Raw genomic sequence first — 27,980 nt, forward strand, 5'->3', positions numbered from 1 at the left:
GCAAGGAAGGATGGCGGTGGAATGGCTAAGTTTTCTTTTTATCCAATAAAAATGTCTCCGTGCAAAGATCAATTGTTGTTGCTAGGAGACTGAAGCATCCTTTGGCAGCGGGCTTCAGCTCACCACGTCTGTTTTTTCCCTCCTTCCCTCTCTCTTTTTCTCACTCTCTCTCTCTTTCTCTCTCTCTCTCGCCCTCTCTCATATACAACCACACATTCTTCCTCCCTCACTCTGTCTCTCAGGGAACACACACGCACTCACTCACACACAGCGGCAGCATCCTCTCTCTCAGCGTGACTCCTCCGGGGATCGCAAGTAGACCCAGTCAAACTTCCAGCAGAGAAGGGATTCACTACAAGACAACATAAAGGTGAGTAGGGGGGAACAACCGTCCCTTCATTCTCTTTCTTTGCTGGATAAAAGAGGAAAGAAATTTTCCGCAATTGGTGTTGAACTTTGATTTGTTTTGCTTCTACTGGTCGCGAGAAGATGTTGTTCCGATGGTTCCCTGCAGCAGATGCAAGCTGAAATGATGCAGTCGGGTGTTGGAACTTTGCATGGAAACGCAACGTACGCCGCCGTCATGTGCATACAGGTGGAGCCGTCTGATAAACGTGGTGTCTTGCATCACAATCCTATTAAAAGTGCACTGACAGCAACAAATAGTTGTTTTTTTTCTGGCAAGTAAAGGTGCAGAAGTAGCAAGCAGTTGCATCAAATCTGCATGAATTATGTCACGCCGCCCTTCCAATAGGCTTAACTTTGTCGTCTGTTAGAATGTGACACACTTTAAATCAAAGGAACATAGAGAGCTGCGTGTTATTGTAGAAGTGTGACCTTGCTTTCTCCTTACTTTCTAAATGAATGCGCATTGATATTGTTCGTATTTGGGACTGACTGCAACATTAGGTGCACCTGTACATCTGGGAAAAAAATTCTGCCTTTACAAATACAAAAACAGCACCTCGAAACAGTTCGAAACTTACCTGCTTTTTATTGTTATTCTATATACATTTTTAACAGAAAATTTGAATTTGAAATTTGAAGTCATGGAAAATAGTGACAACCAAATAATTAAATATAATGTAAAACTATTGTTCGATTTATGTTTAAACGGATTTGGTGGGGAATAAAAATGCTTGTAATATCTATACCTATAATGATACAATTATGGGAAACGAAATTGCGATATTTATTAAAAATCAAATCATGTATCACACTGGGGCCGGTTTTCTGTCTAAATGAAAAGAACAAATCCCTTAAAGGTCCCCTTCTACCAGTTTTTATTTTTCATTTTTCATAATATTTGATTTCCTTTTATTGGGTTTGTAGGATAACTTGGGTTGGAAATGCCCAGAATGTTCTTCTATAAGCTGTTCGAGTTGGCCTTTTCCGCCGGGCATTTGAGATTTCTCATTAATATGCAAATTAAATTGGTGACGACTCTTAATTGTCCTTAGATGTGAATGTGAGAGTGAATGGTTGTTTTTCTATATGTGCCCTGCGATTGGCTGGCGACCAATCCAGGGTATACCCCGCCTCCTGCCTCAAGTCAGCTGGGATAGGCTCCAATTTACTCACAACCTATGGATGGAAATTGATGAGTTCCTTTTTTCATGCAAAAATCTGTTGACGACCACAGAAAATTGCCAATAAATGTCACAAGATGTCCCAAAGCACTTTTTATATTAGCCAATGCGATGGCCTGACTACATGAAGCCCCTCCCCACAGTTCAAGATGCCGCCAGATTTCATAAAAATATGGATTTTGCGTGAGCACAAAAACAGCCAATATGTGTGTTTTTCAAAGTTATAACAGAAGGTAGAATGTGGGGGTTCTCTAGTTTCAAAATTCAGTTTTTGCTTATGAAAACATATCACTAAAGTAATAATACGTCTGACAATTAAGCAATGTAGTCTTTGTTTTGGTGGAGTCTTTGGGGTTGCGAAAGTGTACCCAATCTTTTGTCCAGTGTACAGTATTGTCATATCATTATCATTATAAGCCTAATAGCTTAACCGCCAAAGTCAATTTTTTTATGTTTTCGAAAAACAAGAAGTCCAGTTGCCTCGATTCAACCTTTGCGGATTGCCGTGACCCAGATGACTGAGAAGCTCCACAAACATAAAGGAAAAAAAACACAATTTTCAGCAAGCACATTGGTATTTTTTTTCCTGTGACAATAAGTTAAAAACGACATTTACTTTTAAATATTTGTTTGTGTGTATGTGTTTCTTTGATCATCTAAGTAAGAGCGGGTCAAACAAGGTGTGGGAGTGGGTGCGGGCATTTGACGCGTGTGTTGAACCTTGACGATACACTTGTGTATGGGTTTATGTGTGTGTGTTCTGCATAGATGGATTTTGTGTGCTCAAAGGCAGTGTGCATTTATGTGAGAGGGGGCGAGTGTGCAACATGGCCTTGTGTTTCAGCAATTCTGCACTGGTGAATATGCTTACATGAGCTCCTGTTGGAGCACCTTGATGATGATGATGATGATGATGTGTGTGCGTGCGCAGCCTTGTAGCTCCCACCTCTTTTCTGACTGTATGCAATCTGCCTCAGCAATGGGAAAGTAATAGTATTGTTATAGCTTAAGTGTGTGACATACAGTATTGAGTGTCTCTATGCTGTGATTTTTACACACACTGCATTTCTGCGGCGATGTCACAAATGAGCCAAAGAAAAAGCAAAACACAGGTGTGGACTACTTAACTAATTCACTGGCAGCCGTTTTAGAGCATTTTTTGCTGATCTTTCAGGAGCCACAGATTGTGTGTTCTGTGACAAATACAATCATGGAACCTGCAAAAAGAAAGCGCAGACTCTTTTCTTTCAATAGAACACGGGTTGATTTCACCAAAATCACCGGTTTCTGACAAATATGCAGAGGAAATGAGCTTTTTGTGAAAAGCAACACAACAGTGACTTTTATGCTAATATTTTTTGCTTCAGTGACACCTCACCCCATAAAAGAACAAAAACAAGACTGAGAAAGGGCTTTTGATGGTAAATTTGGAAGAAAAAAACAATTGGAACAAAATGCCAGTAAGTAAATCTGCGCGTCCCAAACCGCAAGTATGCGCGGGCGCACACATACTCCGTTTGAGTGTCAGGTGCCTAAAGTTGTCCAATTTTTAACGTGTTGCCATTTCCATCATAATTGACGTGACGAGCCGATATTCACCCCCAATCTTCATCTTCCACTCAAAAGCCGTGTTGCTCTCAAATCCAAAGAAATGCAACGGGGCCATCTTCAGGGTTCTGTTAGTCCTTACAGTGATTTAAAAACCCTCTTCCACTCCTACCCGTTGAGATGTACAGTACACTTAAGCTTACCTTTTCCATGATGATGCCGGTTTAAAATTTGTAAGGCTTGCTAGTCTCGTGATGACGGTTTTGGTTTGACTTTTGAGACGTTTTTCACCCAGAACGCATTGTACTTTGTGTTAGTGAGAATGGAAAACCTTTGTTGTTGTTGTTTTTCTTTTATGACAAAGCCTTTACCTACAGCACCAACTGTGAGAGCTTGGATGGATGGAAGGATGGATGGTCTTTAGTCACAAAATCCGGTCACCATCAGTTCATGTGTGTTTTGAGGTCCCATTTTCAGTTTTTTTGGGGCAGCTATTTTGCTAAATTTCTTTTTTCTAACAGCGGGTCCTAAGAAAGAGAGTTCTGAGAAGATGAAGCGGATGAAGGCTGCTGAATTAAAGATGGGAAATCGTAGAAAAACACAAGCAAGGCGTGCGATTAGTCGACTCGGCGAACCATTCCGAGCGTCGTACTTTTATGACGTGTACTGAAGCAGAAAGAGTCGATAGTTCCTTCCTCACCTGCGCCTTGTTATCCCCGATGACCTCATACTTAACCTTATGCCTGATTCTGTTTTGACACCGTTTCGTTGTACATTGTCATCCCGTTCCAGCATTCCTTCACTGAGTCATTGTAAGCCCTGTTTGATTATTGTTTTGCCACGCGTTTTTGGATACTGTTGCCTTGGCTGACTGCCAGGTAAGGTGAAGTCGGGTTTGACTTCAACGTGTGTTTGATGGCGAGTCAACTGTATATTGGGACGATACCAATGTTGGGGGAGGGGGTGAATGGCTATATAGTAAAATTACACGTCATCTTTATACAGCCCCTCACCAAAATGTAATAACAAGGAATTCTTCCTTGTGACAAGCAGCTCCCCAAAGTAACCTGAAGTTGAAATCGCGGGCAGGATTGTGATGAATGAGACCGTACTACCGATCCATCCATCATCCGTTTTCTATAGCGTGTGTCCTCATTAGCGTGGCGGGTGAGCTGGAGTCAATCATGGCTGACTTTGGCAGAGAAGCAGGCTACATGCTGGACTGGTGACCAGTCAATTTCAAACAGCCATACATGTTCAACGTTCACATCCATCAATTTAGTCTTCAGTTGACCTAATCCTAACACGTTTCCTCAACTGAGATTTGAACCCGAATCTGGAGACTGTGAGGCAGAAGTGCTGACCAAAACACGTTTCCAAGACCGTACCTTTTAAAAAGAGCGAGTTCAGTAGAAAATCCTGTAAATCCATTTATCTAATTTTTCAAAGGACTCCAACTATGTCATGAACCTCAGTGGTGTAGTTTTTACATTGTTCTGCTAACTAACTCATGGGGAAAACAATACTTCTTGCCTTTGATTTTGCACTTGGTCATGGCACAAGATACTTTCCAGACCGGTCAGTTAAAGTGGAAAATCCATGATATAGAGAGACTGGATTAAAAAAAAAAAAAAAAACATGATTTTGAATAGTTTTACTCCTCCCACACGCTTTAAGCACACTTAAAATTATGAAAATACACTTTTTTAAAAAGTATTCTTGAGCGCCTGTTCTCTCTCACACACAGTTCTCCAAATAAGAGGCAAACTGTTTATTTGTCAAATCTAGTTGAATTTTACCAAAAAACTGACACACAAAAAACAAAAAGGAATTAAATATTGTATGTTTAAACATTTTGCCTAATGAAAGTTAACTAGCTTAATGCTAACATATAATGTGAAACACCATAGATGGGCTAATGGAGATTAGCATAGATATTACTAGTAATTATAAACCTTCAAACAAATGCAACTTTAACACACACGGCGCAGCAACACATTCCAACAGAGCTTACAATAATACTAAAATTCATATATTCGCGCTGCTCTGTTGGAACAACAAATATTAAAACGGCAAAAGGTGGCACACTGAAGTGTCCTCTTCTTCTTTGCTCTTACTTATGCCGCATCTCTTCCAGTAGAGCTCAGTGCTGCCTGGCGTGTTGTGGTTGTGTGGTGGTACTACACTGAAGGCGCACAACTCTAAATTCAGACTACCACGAGTATAAAAAAATATATATTTTGACAAACACAGAAGTGGTTGCATGTCTGAAATGTTCGTACGGTGAATGTTGGTATGTAGGCGCAGTATAGTTGTGGCGCGAACTGTGAACTGCAATATACAGTAGTAACAAGGTAACCTCTTTTTGCATCTTTTTACCGTAAAGTTAAGAGGAGCACTCTGCTCATTTTACAAGAGTAGGTTAAATAACCTCCAGCCTTGTTTTGTCTCCACATGAAGCACAAATCGCACAACACCTAAAAAGTGGGACTTCATAGAAATGAATTGCTCAAGTTGTCCTGTAAGTTTAAAAGTAAGTTTTAAAAAAATTAAAATATTTAGGGTTTTAACATCCGTGTGTGTATCAATTTGCATCTGAGCCATAATTATAACATTAAACTAATTACCTTGGAGGCTTCCTGTAGTGCTGTATGCTTTTCAGGTTTTTGTTTTTTTTGGGTGGGGTGTCGGTGTTTTTTAATATTTTGCTGTTTCTTCTGCTTTAATGAAGAGCGCCTGAAGATCACTGCTGCTTCCGTCTCTCTCTTTCTCTCTCTCTCTCTCAAACACACACACACACACACACACACACACACACACACATAAAGGGTTCGCAGTGAACAGCCCCCCCCTCTACATTCAGCGCCATTCATACGCAGACGTTCACTGAGCGGGGAGGAAAGGCCAGTGGGATGTTCGCCTGCGATGTATTTTAGGGAGATCAGACTCTTAAATAATTGATGAAGTGGAGCAGAGAATTGTGTGTGTGTGTGTGTGTCATCATCTCTCAGGTAAATAAAGGTGTGAGACATTTTGTGTCTCGTCCACAGCTGAGACTGGGAGGGCTCTGAGAGCTCCGAATGTTGTCAGCTGGCCGTGATCCTAATTGGACCAAAGGGTGCAGAAGTGGGTCAGTGTTTGTATTGGGGAGAGCAATTATGACAAGAACTACAATCAACTCAGGCACTTTCTCTCTCCTCTTAGAAATCCAGAGTTTTGATGGCACTGAGTCACTGCCGTCTTCTGCTATTGTTTACTTCATCCATCCATCCATCCATCCATTTTCTGAGCCGCTTCTCCTCACTAGGGTCGCGGGCGTGCTGGAGCCTATCCCAGCTGTCATCGGGCACGAGGCGAGATACACCCTGAACTGGTTGCCAGCCAATCGCAGGGCACATACAAACAAACAACCAGTCACACTCACATTCACACCAACGGGCAATTTAGAGTTGTCAATTAACCTACCATGCATGTTTTTGGGATGTGGGAGGAAACCGGAGTGCCCGGAGAAAACCCACGCAGGCACGGGGAGAACATGCAAACTCCACACAGGCGGGGCCGGGGATTGAACCAGAGTCCTCAGAACTGTGAGGCTGACACTTTAACCAGTCATCCACCGTGCCGCCTGTTTACTTCATATTACACTCAAGTAAGTTGCACACTTTTTAACATCTTAATCGAGTATCCCACACACAAGATGAAAAAAATGCTATGTGCACTCAAGATGACCACCAGAGCACACCACACACATAACGATATCTCCGCTGATAATCGTGAGTATCCTCACTTGAGCCAGATATCTGTCGTTGTACCAAGACTGACCTGTGAGAGGCAGCATGTTGCCACAGGGCGTCATACAAAGAAGAAGAAAAAGTAATTGTAGAAGAAGAATAAGAAGCTATGCTAAGAGTTAGTTTATCTGGTAACCACAGTAGTAACTTGACTTACAAGTTTAATTTGCTCTGTGACCAAGTCCATCCATCCTTTTTCTTTACCGCTTATCCACACTAGGTTTGCGGGCGTGCTGGAGCCTATCCCAGCTATCTTCGGACGAGAGGCGGGGTACACCATGATCTGGTCGCCAGCCAATCGCAGGGCACATAGAAACAAACAACCATTTGCACTCACATCCACACTTACGGGCAATTTAGAGTCTTCAATCGACCTACCAGGGATGTTTTTGGGAAGTGGGAGGAAACCGGAGTACCTGGAGAAAACCCACACAGGCACAGGGAGAACATGCAAAGACACAGGTGGGGCCGGGATTTGAACCCCAGTCCTGAGAACTGTGAGGCAGACGTGCCAATCAGTCATCGACTGTGCGGCCCTTTGTGACTAAGTATCAAACTTAATTTTCTTATACAGTGGTACCTCAACTTACGAGTGATCTTATTTAAGATTTGTTTTGAGATGTTTACAATTGTTTTTTGGTCTTAATTTGCTAGCAAAACATTTTGGAACAAGTAGGTGGTGGCAGTGAAATTCACAACAAGCAGTAGTTTGGTGAATGTGTGAACAATTCTTCCAAAAAGTGGGTTCAAACTGCCCATCGCAGTTGAAGTTTACACGAAAAGCAAACACAAAACAAAGGAAATGACCAGTTTTATATTTAACCAAGGCGGCACGGTGGACGACTGGTTAGAGCGTCAGCCTCACAGTTCTGAGGATTGGGGTTCGCCTGTGTGGAGTTTGCATGTTCTCCCCGTGCCTGCGTGGGTTTTCTCCGGGCACTCCGGTTTCCTCCCACATCGAAAAACATGCACGTTAATTCAAAACTCTAAATTGCCCGTAGGTGTGAATGTGAGTGCGAATGGTTGTTTGTTTGTATGTGCCCTGCGATTGGCTGGCAACCAGTTCGGGGTGTACCCCGCCTCCTGCCCGATGATAGCTGGGATAGGGTCCAAGCACGCCCGCGACCCTAGTGAGGAGAAGCGGCTCAGAAAATGGATGGATGAATACTTAACCAAACCATGTAACGTTTTGCCTTAAGAAACTCTGCCAGCTTAATATTAACACACAATAGAAAACACCATAGATGGGCACACATAATTAGCAATGGTTCCGAACTTTTAAACAGCATATATTTGAACATAAACAATGGAGACAGAGAACACATGGAGACAGAGAATACATTAATACTCACAGGCATATATTTTTTATCCTCTCCAAAAAACAACTATCTGCCGCTTAGTCAATTTCTGTGTTTCATCATCAAATCTACGTGTATTATGCCTGTATGTATTATAGTACCTGTAGCAGCTCTTTGTGACTTCACATTGTATGTAATATTGTGTCTCACCTCTTTGCGACGCCGAATTGGAACATTGTGTAGCACCTCTCATGCTTCCACCGCCGCAGCGTGGATATGAATCAAGCAGGAGCCGGCTGCCACGCATTTAAATGATGCCTCGGCGATAGCTTCCAGGGTCATTACGTGACATTTAGGTTTGATAGATGTCACACCCAGAAGGCTAATTCTGCTTTTGACGAGCCGGCCGTCAGCACGTTGATGGAATAGTCGTCTGACAGATGGGTTCTGGGTTCCAATCTCGGCTCAGGTCCTCTTAGGTGGGGTTTGCATTTTCTCCCCGGGCTTGTGAGATTTTTCTTCAGCTACTCCAGCTTGCTCCCAAATTCCAAAAACATGCATGTTTGGTTTATTTGAAACTCCTAATTGTAAGTGGGGAATGCTTGTTTGTCTTCATGTGCCTCGGCCTGTCACGATAATTACTATATCGACTTATTGTTCGATAAATAAAATAGTTTAAAACGATAGTTTTTCCGGATTCGATAAATTGTCCTTGTTGTGGTGAGCCGACGTAGAGATGGACGACTGTGTCATTAGCCGCTAGTGGGCGGACAGGTGTGCTGTTGGCTGATTCCAGTACTCCACAGCCTTGCTCCATGTGCAGCGCGTAGCACACAACAGAGACACTTAAGGGAAAGTTAACTGTTTATTACATTCACTAGCCCTTTGCTAATGACCTAGCAAGCTAAGGCGCTAAATAGCTCACTCCACTGCTGCAACATCGTTTAAAACATCAGAACCTCTCTCCGAGTTGTTGTGTAAGTCCCCAAATAACATAAAAACGAGAAAGTTAACTGCTTATTATGTTCGCTAGCCCACAAGCTAACAAGCTAACGAGCTAAAGTGCTAAAGAGCTAGCTCCACCACGGTGACATAATTTAAAACGTCAGCGCCTCTCTCCGAGTTGTTGTGTGTGTGTTAGTCACAATTCACACACACGGTGAAAGTTAACTGTTTATGAAGCATAACCTCAGTGGTCACGTCATTCAGCTAGTAGTACAGCAAATGTATTTGATTGACAGGTGAAGGGCGCCTCTGCCTCTCCAGCGCCTTCAGCGGACCAACTACACAGCTTGAAGGTGGGCCGTTTTTTATGATTTCAGAGGCAATCACAACATCGATTTTATCGTTTACCATGAGTTTTTGGAAAAATATATCATCCTAAAAAAAAATCAATGTGACAGGCCTTTATGTTCCCCTAACAATGACTAGCGACCAGTTTATTGTTTCACTATTTGTGACCTGACACCGACTGGTACCCAATCTTTTGTTTGTCCATATGCGCCCTGACAGTGAATTGCTCAAAAGACGGAAAAACAGCTGTTGGGAAAAACACAACCAAATAGAGCAGCATACTGTAGCTTTGCTGCAATGTAATCTGCTGCACTTGGTGCACCAAGGTGGTCTACGCGTCAACCCTGCATGGATGCGTTCTCCTGCACAGCACTCCTGCCTCTTAGAGGACGAGAGGATCCGGTGATGGAGAGAAAAAAAGCCGGTGAAATATGAGAAAGCAGTGTGTATTTCATGTGTCCGTCAACTGCTCTTCTCTTGCTCAGGATTGTCTGTATTGTTTTTTTTCTGACTGTTGTATGTCTGTCGTCAATAGGTGTGGTGATGTTGCTACCTGCCATCAGCCATCTGCTCCGTTCCATCTTCTCTCAGGTGAGGCAATTTACAGTGTACATTGGTACCTTGACTTGTGAGTTAAATTTTTTCGTGACCAAACTCATAACTTAATTTATGTCACATCAATGTGATATGAACAAACAAAAATGTCACACAAAATCTACACACCTAATAAAAATAATTTCATCTCACTTTACTCCCAAATGTACTTGCTCGTTGTGAAATTTTGGCCTGTTTAAATTTTGTGAGTCAGAGCGTCTGACTCACAGTTTTGAAGACCGAGATTCAATCCCCGGCCCCGCCGGTAGGGTGTCTTATTACGTCATCCTTGTGCCTCCGGGGATGAAGAATCAATTTGCACTTAATCCAACTGTTACATTTGAGTAACAGTCATTTGTATTATTTCACTTCCTCACCCAATGAGAATCGATCGAGAATCAATAGGGAATCGGATCAATAGGCAGTGCTGATAATGGAATCAAAATTGCGATATTCTTCCTTATTCCCATCGCTATTTTTTGTCAGCATTCTCAAAATTCTTAAAAATTAAAACTATGATTTCTACTGCAGTTAACACTAAGTGCTTTTTTTTTTTTTTTAACAATAACTCCAACTTTGGACTTGTACAAAACATCTCAAATGTGATTATTTGATTTACAAAAGAGCACATTTTAGCCTATTATAAAAATAAATACATACATTTTCCACCCTATAATATGACAATGCAATATATATATTTTTTAAAAAACATTTTGTTCTTGTTTGAATCATATTTTAGCATCTTTTTTTAATGCAAGCATTGATTTGTTCGATAGAGGAACAAAGTCAGTGGTTCTGCTTCTGATTGGGTCTCCTTTGGGCAAATTCTATAGTAGGAATTTGTCAGAAATGTTTTCAGTGTTCATGAAATTATGAGGCATATAAATCAATTCATGGAAAGTTTAGAAAGTAGTCAGACTTTGACATTCAATAGGAGCTCAAAAGTGCACCTCTTTATTATTTCTGCAAGTTCTGCAATATTCAGAAAGTAAAATAATGTGCTGAAATTTGCTGGCTTTGCTATGGTGATTGGAGGATTTTTCCAAGAAGATCGAATGAAGCACACACTCAATAGGAGATGCTATTTGGCCCATTTTGAGGAATTGTTCAGAGTCCTCGCTGCTTTTATATAACGACACCTCAACGTCTGTTGCGTAAAAGTTAAACACAAAGCACATACTGTAGCTGTTTTTGAGTCTCAATGCTGGATGCGTGATCATCGCACAGCGAGTCAGCTCGCCTCCTGCGGGTTTTGTGACGGGAAAAGATGAAGACGAGAGCGACTCGGTCATACAAATCTGACTTCAAATGTCTTAGTGCCCCGCTCCTTTTTAAATCGGTCGTTTACGGTGTTTGCTGAGTTTTTCAGACATCTGTAGCAGAGAGAGTGAGGGAAGAGGAAGACGAAGAGGGAGGTGGCAAGACATAGAAATAGTCTGCTTTTAGGTCAACTCCTGAGAGAAGCTGCAGAGGTGTGTGTGTGTGTGTGTGTGTGTGTGCGTGTGTGGGGGTGGCTGTTTGTCTTTACGTTTTACATGTGTGTGTCTGTGTGTGTCTGTGTGTGTGCGTGTGTTTGTCATATTACAGAGTAGAGTGGTAAAGATATGGCAGCAGCCTGAAGAAAAATCTCTGCTGCCTGCATCCAAAGGGAAGCTTTCATCCTCCTACCTGCCCACACACACACACAAACTGAGATTCGCATTCAAGCTTGCTCTTATCGCCCAAACCTTTGTGATTCTGAGGACTATTTTAAAGAAGACATGTTATACATTTTTTCTCATAATTTTAAAAGAGTGGATTGTTTTTTTAGCTGCCCAATTACACTTCATTTAATTTAAAGAATCTGTAAATGTGGTGGATGTAATATTTTTATCTGAGAAAAGGCTTTGGCCTGAGCACAAAAACAACAAATATCTGTGAAATGGCAAATTCCAGACCGCGAAAAACTTAAATTTTACTGTCGTATTTTGCTGCCATCTACAGTAGTAGCATCACAGAACTAAGTTGAAGTGTGTTCAAGAGCTTCATTTAGTCCAGGTGAATTTGCCTATTCTGAACCGTGAATAATGCAGGGTTTTACTGTGCTTTGCTGACATCTTAAGGCATCTTGGTGCCAAACAACTAAATTGAAGTGAATTGAGGAGCTTCATTTAAAATAGGCGAATTTGCAAATTCCAAACTGTGAATCATGTAGAAGTTTGTTGTAGTGCTTTGCCGCCATCTTGAGGCACCTTGGTGCCACGGAGCTATGTTGAAGTTAGTCGAGGAGCTTCATTTAGAATTAGCGAATTCGCAAACTCCGGACTTGGAATAATGCAGGGTTTTACTGCAGCGCTTTGTTGCTGCTATCTTGTGTTATCTCGGTACCAAGAAACTATGTTGAAGTGAGTTGAGGAGCTTCATTTAGACAAAAGCAGTACCTGGCCACATATCTTGTGGCATCTATAAGCAATCATAAACCTTTTTAAGGGCGGTGGCGGCAATTATTTTAAGCATTTTCGCTATTAGCTTCAGTGTTAGGTCCCTGTCGCAATGTACCTCCTTTATTACTGCTAATCCCTGTAGCATGATTTACCACTGCTGTGATCAATTCTATTCGATATGATTCCGATCAAAACTATGATTCAGCTGAATGTTGGTACTTTGGGTAAACAGGGGGCTTGTGGGGGGGTGGGAGAAGTGTGACCTTTAATTCCGTTGGCTGATTGCGACCTTCATGTTTCACCTACACTTGGCCGTCATTAGCATGCGGGCCAGACCTCCGAGCTCAGCCATATCGATCCGATCAGTTTTCTGTGTAACACGTGGAAGTGGATGATACAATTCAAGCGATCGTGGCCACTTTACTGCATTGATTCTGACCTTTTATGCACCACAAGTCATTGATTCCACCATTCCACTTTGCGATACATTAAAGAACCCGTTGTTAAGCTTCCTAAGCATGATAAGAACCGCTTTCAGGTACTAAAAAAAGCACCTGAAATACTGTAACATTTTCTTGAAATCGGATGGGGGCATATTGTGGAAAAATGACTTTTTAATAGCTTGTACACAAATGCCGTAGTGTAGTCTTTGGAGTGCCCGCCCACCTATCAAGTGTGAAAATAAATAACCAGGTAAATCTTTTGTGAGCTGCCTAGTTCCAATAATGTGCCTATCAGCACTGTATTTTTGTGCCCATGACTTGATAGCTAAGCTGGGCAAAGATGCGCAATTTTCAAGCGGCGGACAGTCAACATGGAGACACTGTCATGTCAGAACCAAAAGTTAAGCAGAGCTGTGGTGTTGTTGGATGCACACATCATCGTTAATTTCTGATTATCAGCACATACACAAATTTAACCATAACCCTGGTCACCACATTACTTTCCTTAACGACAAAACATTGCTGATAATAAAATAAAAATATTTCAAAAATTAAGAATTTCTGTTTTTAGATGAAGTCACTGATAGTGTAGTGGTGCACTCGCCTGACTTTGGTGCGGGCAGCGTGGAATCAGTTCCCACTCAGTGACGGTGTGAATGTGAGTGCGAATGGTTGTCCGTGTCTATATGTGCCCTGTGACTGACTGGCGACCAGTTCAGGGTGTAGTCCGCCTTTTGCCCGAAGTCAGCTGGGATAGGCTCCAGCGCCCTGCGACCCTAACCAGGATAAGCGGTGTTGAAAATGGATGGATGGATGGATGGATGGATGGATGTTTTTAGATGAGCCAGATACATATTATTTAGCAAATGATGAGTAGAGTTATTTCAGGGGGCGGAGCCAGGAATTTGGGGGGGCTGATCCAACTTTTTGCTCCTTTTACCACGATTTCTTCCCAATGAATGCCCACGCGCGAGGGGGGTAGCCATCGGGGTGGCCGACCTTATCTCTGTGGTGGGCGCAGCCACCCTTGACCGCCCGCTGGCTCTGTCCCTGCCCGTTCACACTCGTTAAAGGTTTGACAAGCGCAGCATGGGGTGAACATCTCGTCCTCCAATAACACCCCAAATGGGCGCTAGATTTATTGCTGGTCGCTTTTTAGGGAAAAATAGTTGGAGGGGTGCAAAAGTCATTAGGTTGGCAGCACTAAGTCGCCCTCACTTAGTCGCAACACCCTAGCCCCGCCCCCGGTCGTTAGAGTGATGAAGCCATACTCTGCATTTTCATGACACAGAACCAACCCCCTAAAATCGGTTTCATTCTTCTTGCGACAAATCAATTGCCTTTTCTCCACATGCCCGTGTTTCCTGGTGTCCCGATTTCACCTAAAAAACTTCAACAGAGATCAACTTACTTTGAGACCATTGAGTTACGACGGCCACATTTTGAAGGTGTTTCTGGTGTGTTCTGCCCGATTAAACCAATTTGTGCTTTGATTTTTTTCTTGTTTCAGTATTTGAGGTGAAAGTCCGGGATCACATTAGTGAAAGCGGCAGCCGAAACAAGGCCTCTGATAGCTTTGATTGAGTCGTGAACTTGGTAGTATCAGATGTCCTTGTTGTTACACACACAAGCATGAACGCACACTCGCCTGAGGAGAGTGGAGAAGTGTTGCAAGCGAGATCAGATTAGAGCAGCTTTTCTTATTTGTGCTATGAGAAGTCTCATGTATCAAGCAGTCATCTAAGATGGTTTATCCAGATGCAGCCAGGGACGCGCGCACACACACACACATACACACACGCATACACACACAGCCCGAAGAAGAAGAAGGGTGGCCATGTGATCTCAAGGCTAGCCGACTGGAGATCAGCAAGGCACAATCTCCAAACAATTCCAAATCCCTGTTAGTCATGGCAGCAGATGTATCGCTCCCCACTCTCTGATATCAAGTACACCCTTGAACCTTTAGGGCTACATTGTCTCTGTACGCTGAAAGGCACCACTGACTTTTACAGCGCAGGTTCTTATAACTTATGTGCGTTGTTTCTGACACACGACAGCGACGCCCCGTTCATCGCAGGGAATAGGTTCCTGACCCGATCGATATACCGCAGGTGAAATTCTAAACGAAGGATGCACCGTTACCAATATCGGTGACGATACTGTACATCGGTGCTCGATCTAGTTAAAATGGTCAGATACTACAACACAGATGCGACGCCACTATAGCAGCCCGACATATACTATTCTGCCCTACCTGAGCGTGTGGTGTGTAGTATAAAAATAACTCATAAATTGGGGCACTCGTGAGTCAAGGTACCGATATGTAATTGATCTGGATTACATGTTGTCTTCCGCCCTGCAGGACTGATTTCCTCATGGTGTGTCCCTCAACGTGCACCCCTCTTCCCGTCCTCCTTGACCGTTTCATGGGCCTCCAAGTGACCCCCGCCGTTCCACCCTTAACCCCTCACCCTTAACCTTCCACCACCTCACCCAGCCCCCCCCCTCTCCCCCATCTGATCCCCTACCGCCGAACACCCAACCATGGTGGCCCGCGCTCTCGTGGTAGTGATGATGTGTCGAGGCGTCCTGCTGTCTGTGGGAGACCCGCCATCGTCGCGCCGGGAGATCCGCATGGAAGGCGACCTGGTGCTGGGCGGCTTGTTCCCCGTGCACGAGAAAGGCGGCGGCATGGAGGAGTGCGGCCGTGTCAACGAGGACCGAGGGATCCAGAGACTGGAGGCCATGCTGTTCGCCATCGACGCCATCAACCGGGACCGCCTTCTGTTGCCCGGCGTCACCCTCGGCGTGCACATCCTGGACACGTGCTCACGAGATACCTATGCACTGGAGCAGGTTGGCACACTGATACTCTCTTAAATACTTTTTTTAAATTTACTGTAGACCTTTTCACCATAACGTCATACTGTACCTGGAAGAAAATGTCTTCCACAAGGTTTGGTTCCCAGTCTGTCCATTTAGGAGTGCCTACTCTGTCTTTAAGCAGTCTTGCTAGCTTCTCTGTACAACAATTTATGATCTCCACTTGATTTATCCGTCTAATCCCTCAGAGTAAAATGAGAAATTAAACTGCATACATTTTAATTATATATATATATATATATATAAAACATTTTTATAAAGCTGGAAGTGTTCTAAAACCTTTGACCGGCAGTGTATATGTGGAAATTAATCTTAATCATCAAAATTAATCATTGCTGTCTTCCGTCCTCAATGTGGTATTTCATCAATCGATAAAAAAAATAATAAGAAAATAAAAATTTAAAAAAAGCCTATTTAAATGTTTCACTATTACTATTTTCACTTTATTGTCTAATAAAACATCCAAGCTTTCAATACAGGTAATGATGACACCACATAATAGTTCAATGAGAAAAAGGCTGTGACAGGCTGACGTGACCAAAATGTGGGCGAGCCAAATCTGGCTGAAAATCAAATATTACATCAGAAAAAAAGCCTAAAATTACTAATAGGTCTATTTGGGAGGGATTTGTTTTGTCTGCAGACATCATTTGTAATTCCAGAACCATGAAATAAGCGCCAATGTTGACAGTATCAGAGAGTTCCTTTATATTAATTACATCACATGTAATTCATTCTTATTGGCTACCACATAAACAAATTGTATCAAACATTTCCCCTTTACAAAGATGATAACATTAATTACGGCATGCTGCTTGTGATGACCAAGTCTGACGAGCGAACGGCACTTGTGTTTTTGCAGGCGCTGGAGTTCGTGCGCGCGTCGCTCACCAAGGTGGACGACTCGGAGTTCATCTGTCCGGACGGCTCTTACGCGTTGCAGGACGACAGCCCGCTCGCCATCGCCGGTGTCATCGGCGGTTCCTTCAGCAGCGTCTCCATACAGGTAACGAGTGACGCCGTAGTTTGAATGTGTGAAGTATTAAAAAGATGTGAATTATGTCAGGTATTTGATTTCAAAAGGTAAGTTGATTTAAAAAAGATGTGGTGGAAATTCAAACATATTTGACGTGATCATTGAGGGATTGGCTGATTAATTGACCTTTCTGTAGCTTGGCACATTATTGGCACAGATGTGCTCTTTTGACGCCACTAGCACAACTAGCCTTTTTTTTCCCTGCTAAATCACTCGTACACAACCCAACCAAACATTTTATACACACAGTGGTTTATTAAAAGTCAACACATATTCACATATTTGCAGATTTAAATTTGATTTATAAAGTACTGCATGATTTGGCTCCAGCTCCTCTGGCTGAGTTCATCAGCCAAAGAAACAGCTCTGAGCGTGTCACTCGAGGCTCTGTCAGAGGTGACTGTCTCATTCCTCTGCGCAGGAGCACTTTCAGTAAGTCAGCCTGGTCAGTGAGGAGCGCTGGTGAGTGGAACTCAGTACCTGAGGAGGTTAAACTGCTTACAACATACAAGGCCTTCACAAAAAAACTGAAAATGTGGTTAGTTAACACCTATAGCTGCTAACACTAAAAGACAAGTATGTTATGATGTTGTTTTTTTTTTTTTTTTTTTTTTTGTTATGATCAAATGATTTGTGGTTTTATTCTCTCTTAATTGTATAGTAAGTCTTTATGTATCCTGTTTTATATTGTCTTGTAGATGTATTTTACTGCTTTTTTACATCATGGCCAGGGGACTACAGATGAAAACTAGCCTTCTGGCTAATTCTGGCTTTTTTAACCATGTGTATTTCATGTGTTTTATGAAATTGCATTGTCCTCTTTCGAATAAACTGATTAAAAAAAAAAAAAAAAAAAACAGCCCTGTTCTAATGCCAGATATTTTGATGTAAAAAAAAAATCAGACCAAGACAAATTATTTCAAAAATGTATGCACCATTAAAGACCTATAGCCTTCACAATTCAATTTAAAAAAAAATGAAGAGAGGGGAAATAAAATAAACAACTGAAATAATGTGCTTGCACAAGTGTACACACCCTCCTATATTGGGGGACGTTGTTGTGTTCGTAATTAACCAGTCAAATTTAAACTCTTGTTAAACAGAAGTTAGCACACGCTTGCCACCATTTAAAGTGCCACTGATTATTTTTCTAATATTTGTGTATTTTTCATCTCATATTTTAGAATTTGCTGTGTCCTAATGTTTTTGTATTTTTTTCTTAATATTTTTCGTTCTTTTTTTAAAGGTGCATCTTAATATTTTTTTTCATGATATTTTGTTTTTTTTTTTTATTATTTGTATGACTTTTTATTTATTATAGTTCCTATAATAAAAACATTTTGTTTATATCACAATTTTCTGAAGTGAATTCTCGTGAAATGATTACTTATCATACTGCAATTTTATTCCATTAAAATAATTATAAACTTTTTTTCTATTCTCATAGATCACACGTTTATTTTACCATCAAGACTTTTTTTTGCCCGTAATTTTAAGACTTTTTCTCATAAAACGTCTTCCCTCGTAAACTTTTATCCTCTTAAAAATCCACTTTATTCCCTTAATATCATACTTGGAGCGTCTCTATAGTTGCTTGAATAAATCCTCGCTTTCTTTTGAGGGTTTGGTACAACAGATGAAGAACACAGAGGGCTGATTAAGCATTTGGGTGCTGACAGCCGACTTGTTTGTCGGCCTGTTATGTGCATTGTGAGGCATCCCTGCTGCTGGCTATTTGGAGACTCCGTGCTGACCTCAGCCTCCTCCTCATCCTCTTCCTCCTCCCTTTCCTCTTCTTCTTCTTCTTCTCCTCCTCATCCTGCATCCTGGGGCAGCCACTGAGAACACCTCTGCTCCGTCTCTGCTGCTGAGAATCCTCCCTTTGTTGAGCCAAGCAGCGCTCATCTTACTCAAGTCGATGCGGCTATCGTACCCCCGTGTCAGGGATTTGCTAATGGGACTGGAAAACATAACAAAACATAACAAAATAGAAGACAAAAAAAATACATAAATATTAGGGGGGAAATGAGATGAAAGACAAAAATAGTGTATGTAAAAATAATATGCAGGTATTTTAGATTATATAACAAAAAATTAAAAAGAAAATACACAAATATGAGGAGAGAAAGTCAAAAGTATGAGATGATAAATACACATATTTATTTATAATTTATAATATTATTACTAGGGTTGGGACTTTAATGCATTTATCGTGATTGATTAATTACAAACCAATTAATTAGTTTAAAAAGAAATTACGCATTTTCTAATCACATTTTGTGTTCCAAACAACGCGGAACATTTGTCAGTTTTTCTGGTATGCCGATTACACTGATGCATACGTCAGCAATCAGCTACCAAAATTGGGCGAAATAGCGTCGTCAATTGTTGACTTTAAATGTCATCATGACGACTTTAAATCATGTCACAGATTTTTTTTTTTTCTCTCACTAGGTTAACCCAAATATGCCGTCATACAAAACAATACACAATATTTGGAAAATAATAAAACAAAAATCTTAGATTAAATATTCAGAAATGTGAGGGGGGAAAAAAACAAAAATATTGATATGCTCTACATATATATATATATATATATATATATATATATACATTACAAAGTATTATTACAACGATACAGTTTAGACAAAAGGCTTAGATGAGTTTTACAAACAGTCAGAAATAAGTCAAATACAAAATAATCCTCAAAAAAGTATAAAATTTGATTGCAAAAGAATACAAAATATGAGACAAAAAACAACAATGAGAAAAAATGAGAAAAAAATAAGAAGAAATAAGAGACAAAATCTTTGAAATACACAAACGTGAGGAGAAAAAAAGTGTAACTATTTCACACAAAATATAATTACAAAAATAAATGTCAAACATTTGTGTCAATGTTGAGGCGTGCGTGTTTCTCACGCTTTACTGACAATTACAGCGCATTTATCCTTCCTCCCGCACACGTGTGTGCGTGTGACTTGCATTTCAATCAGAAAATACACACACACAGCATTTCTCCACTGCACCTTTTTTTTTTTTTTTTTATGTCGGCAGCAAATTTCTCCAGCATCTATTGCATTTCCATGGGTTCCTCAAGTGGGCACGTGTTGGTTGTTCAAGGGGCAGCTAATGGAGCAATGCGGTTCTGACCTTCACTGACATTTAAATCAACGGCCAGCTTGAAAGCATTAAACCTACCCACACCGTCATAACCAGCCATCAATATGTGTCTGACTGTCTGCGTGTGTGTGTGTGTGTATGTGTGTGTGTGTGCCTGAGTGTGTGTCACTTTTATAACGAGCAAAATGATCACAATATACAACCCCAATTCCAATGAAGTTGGGACATTGTGTTCAAAAACAGGATACAATGATTTGCAAATCATGTTCGACCTGCCTTTAATTGAATACACTACAAAGATATTTAATGTTCAAACTGATAAAATTGATTGTTTTTAGCAAATAATCATTAACTTAGAATTTTATGGCTGCAACACGTTCCAAAAAGCTGGGACAGGGTCATGTTTACCACTGTGTTACATCACCTTTTCTTTTAACAACATTCAATAAACGTTTGGGAACTGAGGACACCAATTGTTGAAGCTTTGTAGGTGGAATTATTTCCCATTCTAGCTTGATGTACAGCTTCAGCTGTTCAACAGTCCGAGGTCTCCGTTGTCGTATTTTACGCTTCATAATGCGCCACACATTTTCAATGGGAGACAGGTCTGGACTGCAGGCAGGCCAGTCTAGTACCCGCACTCTTTTACTACAAAGCCACGCTGTTGTAACACGTGCAGAATGTGGTTTGGCATTGTCTTGCTGAAATAAGCAGGGGCGTCCATGAAAAGACGTTCCTTGGATGGCAGCATATGTTTCTCCAAAACCTGTATGTACCTTTCAGCATTAATGGTGCCTTCACAGATGCGTAAGTTACCCATGCCATTGGCACTAACACAGACCCATACCATCACAGATGCTGGCTTTTGAACTTTCATAACAGTCAGGATGGTTCTTTTCCTCTTTGGCCTGGAGGACACGACGTCCACAATTTCCAAAAACAATCTGAAACAGTCCTCAGTTTCCAAACATTTATTGAATGTTGTTAAAAGAAAAGGTGCCGTAACACAGTGGTAAACATGACCCTGTCCCATCTTTTTGGAACGTGTTGCAGCCATAAAATTCTAAGTTAATGATTATTTGCTAAAAACAATAAAGTTTATCAGTTTGAACATTAAATATCTCCTCTTTGTAGTGTATTCAATTAAATATAGGTTGAACATGATTTGCAAATCATTGTATTCTGTTTTTATTTATGTTTAATACAATGTCCCAACTTCACTGGAATTGGGGTTGTAGCTAAAGGAAAATGTTTTACATGTGGAATTTGCTAATGGGAGTGGTGCAAGTCAATACATTGCCAAAGTTATAATGCTTGGAATATTACAAAACTATCTAAAAATGCATGAAAGTTAAAAAAAAGAAATGCAAAAATAAATACAAAAATACAACATTATTAGAAAAATACATATTTCTAAAATAATGTATATGTAAAAATATTTGGAAAAAAACTATTAAAAACTAAAAAAACTAAAATTATACACGGAACTATGAGGAAAATGGAAAATGATTGGGAAAATATGTATATTTGATATAAATACACAAATAATAGGGTGAAAGGCAACAATTTTAGATTTTTAGATTTAAATTTGCACATATTGTATTAGAAAAAATACAGAAATGTTGGAAAGAAAATAGAACAAATCCATCCATCCATCCATCAATTTTCTGAGCCGCTTTTTCTTCCGGGCATGCTGGAGCCTATCCCAGCTATCATCGGGCAGGAGGCGGGGTACACCCTGAACTGGTTGCCAGCTAATCGCAGGGCACATACAAACAAACAACCATTCGCACTCACATTCACACCTACGAGCAATTTAGAGTTGTCAATTAACCTACCATGCATGTTTTTGGGGTGTGGGAGGAAAGGAGAAACATGCAAACTCCACACAGTCTGGGCCAGGGATTGAACCCTGGTCCTCAGAACTGTGAGGCAGATGCTCTAATCAGTCGTCCACCATGCCGCCAATAGAACATTGTAAATAAAAATAAAAAATCTTTGACAAAAATATACAAATATATTTGAATGAAAATATACACAAATATGAGAAAAATGGTGCCAAACAAAAGCAGTAATTCTTGGAATTTTATGAAATAATCTACAAATACATTAATGTTAGAAAACAAATGTAAAAATAAATATGAACATAAATTATTAGAAAAATGCACCAACATGTTAAACAAGAAATGTACGCGGAAAAATATTTGGGAACATTTTAAGACTATTGAAAAAAATATCCACAAAACTAATAAGATGTATTACAAAAAAATATATTTATGTGATATGGATAAACGAATGTTAGGGAGAAATACAAAAATGTTTGACCAAAAATTTGCACATATTAGAGAAAAATAAATCCAGAAATACTGGAAGTAAAATGCAATAAATATTGTGACAAACATAGAAAGATATTTCACAAAAAAATATAAAAATATATTTGATGAAAATTGAGAAAAATGGCGTATAACCATAGCAGTAATGCTTGAAATACGAAAATACTAAACAATAATATATATTAATATTCACTGCAAAATTTTCAAGCCTTAATGAATATGCAGTTTCCACCATTTGTAAGCATCCCATATTTTCTGAATCCTCGTCGTTCTCCATTGCCTTTTGCTGTGGTGGCTCGTACCAGATGGGAGTATCCATCAAAGAATGGCTGTGTGTTTATTTGCGCCAATGTATGCATGTTGGATTATTCCTGTTTACGTCTTTGCAGCCATCTGTACGTGTTTGTGTGTGTGTGTTAGTGTGTGTGCGTGTGTGTCTTTGTGTGTGTGTGCGTGTGTGTGTGTGTGTGTGTGTGTGTGTAGGGCGTTGTGATACTTCCACTGCCTCAGAAAGCTCAGATGATACATGAGTCAGTCATGTATGAACTGTTAGTGCGAGTGATAATTTAACAATCCGAATTAGCCACTCGATACTTTTCAATTTAGCTGTGTAACAATTCTAAAACACAGGCTTCCGCTTACTATGCTGTTTTCTTGGCAACTTGAGGGCTCGGCTGCCTCATGCCACAGCAAAGGGACACGGAGAGTTCGCTGGATTATGACCCTTGGTAAGGAAAATGGAGCAATAAGGTTCATTTAAATGACACATTGGAAAGTACTATTAATAACAACTGTGACAAGTCTAAAAATAAACTCATGAGTAGCAACACAGGTCACTTCAAAGTTCAGAAAAATGATCTTTGAAGATTGCAAAGAGATTTAGGGATTTAGTCACTTTAAAATGCATACATTTATTGAAGTCTCTGCGCCATTTGCACAATGGTCACTGTACCAGACTATTGTTCTATTAGTCATTTCAAACTGCACTAAATTGCTAGAGTACTCGGCATCATTTGCACAATTGTCAAAAAAAAAAAATGTATCAACATTACTTTTTTTAACCTTTTATTGCTCAGTGACTGTTTTTATGTTTTTATGTCTCAAAAGTATTCTCTGTCAATTGATCGTCTGTTGTCGTACTAGCGCGGCTCCAACTACCGGAGACAAATTTGTTGTGTTTTTGGTAAACAAATAAAGATTCTGATTCTGAAGGTTAAGGGCAGACAGGGTCGGCAAATGAAGATCATTCCATAGAATCTTGCAACCTTGCACAGTGAACAATCTGAGTCAGTGAACAGCAGCTCCTCAAATAGGTTCGTATAAGTAGAAAAATACTCTAAAGTACCAAATCGACCTATGTTCATGACATTGTGAAAAATGTACAAATATTGGAAAAATCTAAAATTATTTGGTGAAAGATTTTCAAAAAATAGGGACTTATTAGATGCAAAAAATATCTGATGTACTCGTCCACCGTGCTGCATTTACTTTTTGTTATAACTATACAATGTAGGATAGAGAGCACAAATTTGACTAAGTGTCCTCAATATCACCGTTACGTATATTTCTGTGTGTGTATGTGTCTTTGCACTTCCTACTCGTATATTCACCGTTTCACATTATGCATGATTGCCGGCAGCAGCAACCTTCCAAATATATTGACATTTTATCTTTGAAAGGGAGGGGGGGGCAAAATGCATTAATTACAGGATCATTTTTTTATGGGTTTTACACTCCAAGGTTCTTTTTTTGAGCAGTCATTTTTTTATCAAACCTTCATTAAGGCGCTTAATTAAAAACCTACACACACGCACACACACACATTCAAGGAGGTACTCGCCAATACAAAGCAGCGAGAAGAGGAACACAAGTAGAGTATGTGCTTGTACGTGTCCATCTCGCTGAATATTTCCGTATTTGATGTGTTTTGACATTAGTGAAACACATCATTAGCTCCTCTGTATGCACATGTCTTTACTTGCCATCCAACCAGGAGGATTCCTTACAAAGACACATTTGGGGATTTTCTGGTGACGGTTGGGCTGCAAAAGGTTTGTTTTCATGCTTTTGGTATTTTTTTGGTGTTTTATTTTTTTGTTTTGGTTTTGTTTTTTTTCCCCCCACGAGGCTGTATTAGAGCTGTGAAGGAAGTGGAAGGTACACTCGTTTTTTTTAGCTCGACGAACTTTATCGTGTGGAATTGCCAGGGGCCGCTGTTTGCGTATTCACAGAGTTAAATCAACATTGTCAACCAGCCAGGGAGATTTACCCGGTTTTTCATAGAAGTTCTATCTATCTGTGTTTTTTCACAACAGCAATCCCGTGCTATCTTTTTGATAAATATTTTTAAAGGGAAAAAAATTATGAGATGTGTTTTAAGTGAGACTTTTTGACACATATCAGTTGGATGTTTATTTTATTTAGTTAGTTTTATTTTATTTTTAAAATGTTTCATGTATTTATCTTTTTATATATTTTATATATTTCCATATTGAATACATTTTCATTTTGAGACATTTTTGTATTTTATTATTTCTGTATATATGTTAATAATTTCACATATTCATTTATTAATATTTTGGGTAGTAGTAGTAGTAAAAGTAGTACTAGTGTTAAATAATCACCTGCTATTGATTGTAGCGTGAGTATGCCCTAAATATAATTTCTAAATGTATTTTTATATTTTCGGGAGAAAATATAAAGTGTTATGTGTCCGCTACACTCAAATTGACAAGCATAATTAATCGGATTGATGATGAAGCGCTGCCTCCACAAGTTAAATTCCACCCATGATTTTACTGTCTTGAAGCACACTCTGTTTTCTTTTCTTCGAAAGTAAAATTCTAACTCGGGACTCAAAACAGCTGCGCCCCTTCTCGTCACCCTGCAGTAAAGAGGGCCGGGCGACCGACGGCCTGATTTCAACAGGGCAGTTAAATAAGGGAAAAGACCTCGTCTGATTCTTGATCTTTGGAGTTTGAGCATGCGAAGACACCTGAGGACTGTTTTCAATTGTGAAAAGAATCCATAATATGTCAGCTTTACGCCCTCTCAAAGTTATGACTGTTTTAGGTTATTCCAAGAAAAGGAGGCTATGTAAGGACAGGTCCCCCCCCCCACCTGCCATTCCATTCTAACCTAGGGAAACACCTGATGGAGAAACGTTCTGATCTGTACTTAAGAAAGTACACGGGGTCCTCGATTTACAACGGTCCCAAAATATCCATTTTCAATGTCACGAATGCCGCTCAATGAGCTTATTTATACAAATATTTACTGTAATTTTTACTTTACTACTATTTAAACGAAAGACTGGCGCGTTCCGAATTACTGTACATACGAACTCAGGTTGCATTGCCATCTTAGGGACAGAACTACATTGAAAACCGAGAACCCGCTGTACAGATATTTTGTAAAGATGGAAGCAACATAAAAAGAAGTAAAGCAATGTGTCAGTCAAGTGACTGAATGGGCTTTTGGAACCACAGTCAAAATTGTTGGAGAGGGTCGGCAACTAATACAAACTAGTTGGCCTTCTCCTGTATCTCTTGTGACACAAAATCTTTGAAGATCTCGCTGCCTCCAGGCGTCATCTTCACCATCTGCCCTCCTCCATCCAGGTTGCCAACCTTCTCAGGCTCTTCCAGATCCCCCAAATAAGCTACGCGTCCACCAGCGCCAAGCTCAGCGACAAGACCCGCTACGATTACTTCGCCCGCACCGTGCCGCCCGACTTCTACCAGGCCAAGGCCATGGCAGAGATCCTGCGCTTTTTCAATTGGACCTACGTCTCCACGGTGGCGTCAGAGGGTGACTACGGTGAGACCGGCATCGAAGCCTTTGAGCAGGAGGCCCGCATGAGGAACATCTGCATTGCCACATCCGAGAAAGTAAGATCTGATGATGATATGAACCAGATTGTCCGGAATCAGAAGTCTTGAATATGCGCTGATGCCGAGTCTGAAGCTGCACCATTGACAATGAATGGGCCACTTTAACCTATTGGTTTATCTGGATATGGTTTTACACAAGCAAGGTTTTGATTGCCGTGGTGTTATCAGTAGTGAATATAAAAAGAGTCATGGACAATACTACAAATGATAGCAATGCGATACCAGGTAAAATAGAGATTGTATTTGACAGTAAGGGAATTACAGTAGACATGATGGCAAATAATAATCGATGATGTCATTGATATATTTTTCCAGTTGTCAACTCGCTATGTGCGCTTTTGCCTACAAACACAAATTTCCTTGCTCACTTTTCCCGCCTATCAGTTGCACTGGCCCACCCTCCAACTCATTCATCCAATCATATTCAGACACTCGCTCATCCAGTCACTTTCAGATACCGTGTAAGAACGTGTGAAACTCAAGTTCACCTAACGCAACTGCAGGGTCGCTAATAACGCATTGTAGTAAACTTGCATTTGTGTTATGCGGATTGCTACAAGGGTTTAACAATTACGACTGGTGAAGGCTTGAGCGAAACACTGATACAAAAACAAAACGAGAATAACTCTTTAACAGTCAGATTGACCTTGTATGTTGGTGGCCGCTTTTTTTCACGTGACTGACCGTTGAGTTCAAAACCTTGGATCTGCACAGGTGGGGCGTTCTAACGCCAAGAAGTCCTACGAAGCCGTAATCCGCCAGCTGCTCCAGAAGCCCAACGCCCGCGTGGCCGTTCTGTTCCTGCGCAGCGATGACGCCCGAGAGCTGCTGGCCGCCGCCGCCAGGCTCAACGTTTCCTTCGTCTGGGTGGCCAGCGACGGCTGGGGGGCGCAGGAGAGCATCGTCAAGGGCAACGAGGTGACGGCGGAAGGAGCCATCACGCTGGAGTTGGCCGCCAACCACGTGCCGGACTTCAACCGCTACTTCCTCAGCCTGAACCCCAAGAAAAACTTACGCAACCCCTGGTTCAGAGAATTCTGGGAGCAGCGCTTTCAATGCTCCCTAGGCGGTGGCGGAGGGGAGACGCCGCTGCCCCCGTGCGACGAGGACCTATCCATGGACGAGAGCAACTTTGAGCCAGAGTCCAAGATCATGTTTGTGGTGAACGCGGTGTACGCCATGGCCTACGCCCTGCACAATATGCAGCGCAGCCTCTGCCTCAACACCAGCACGCTGTGCGACAGCATGAAGGCCTTGGATGGCCGCAGACTCTACCGAGACTTCATCCTGAACGTCAGCTTCACAGGTAAGACGACATGGAGACTGTAAAGACGGAAATGTAGGCCACTGGTGGGAAGAAGCCAAGTAACCAAATACCTTGTTACTGTGCTTAAGTTGGGCGGCATGGTGGTCAACTGGTTAGAGCGTCTGCCTCACAGTGCTGAGGACCGGGGTTCAATTCCTGTGTAGAGTTTGCATGTTCTCCCCGTGCCTGCGTGGGTTTTCTCCGGGCACTCCGGTTTCCTCCCACATCCCAAAAACATGCATGGTAGGTTAATTGACAACTCTAAATTGCCCGTAGGTGTGAATGTGAGTGTGAATGTTTGTTTGTTTGTATGTGCCCTGCGATTGGCTAGCAACCAGTTCAGAGTGTACCCCGCCTCCTGCCTGATGATGGTTGGGATGGGCTCCAGCACGCCCGCGACCCTTGTGAGGAGAAGCGGCTCAGA

The 27,980-nt window shown here is 41.1% G+C and overlaps 1 protein-coding gene across 2 annotated transcripts in view; it reads left to right on the top strand.

The window, feature by feature from the left end:
* Window positions 1-246: 246 nt before the first annotated feature.
* Window positions 247-27,980, top strand: part of grm3 (glutamate receptor, metabotropic 3) — a 54,770-nt gene continuing 27,036 nt past the window's right edge. The window contains exons 1-6 of one of the 2 annotated variants that reach the window (XM_061677777.1): window positions 247-370; window positions 10,055-10,110; window positions 15,345-15,838; window positions 16,728-16,871; window positions 25,978-26,247; window positions 26,965-27,556. In XM_061677777.1, coding sequence (XP_061533761.1) covers window positions 15,527-15,838; window positions 16,728-16,871; window positions 25,978-26,247; window positions 26,965-27,556 — 1,318 coding nt within the window. In that variant the 5' untranslated portion in view covers window positions 247-370; window positions 10,055-10,110; window positions 15,345-15,526. Of the gene's footprint in view, window positions 371-9,889; window positions 9,962-10,054; window positions 10,111-15,344; window positions 15,839-16,727; window positions 16,872-25,977; window positions 26,248-26,964; window positions 27,557-27,980 lie in introns of those variants that run through there. The other variant, XM_061677778.1, reaches the window with a different exon arrangement.

Source organism: Phycodurus eques, chromosome 5, assembly GCF_024500275.1.
Source record: "Phycodurus eques isolate BA_2022a chromosome 5, UOR_Pequ_1.1, whole genome shotgun sequence".
NCBI lineage: Eukaryota > Metazoa > Chordata > Actinopteri > Syngnathiformes > Syngnathidae > Phycodurus > Phycodurus eques.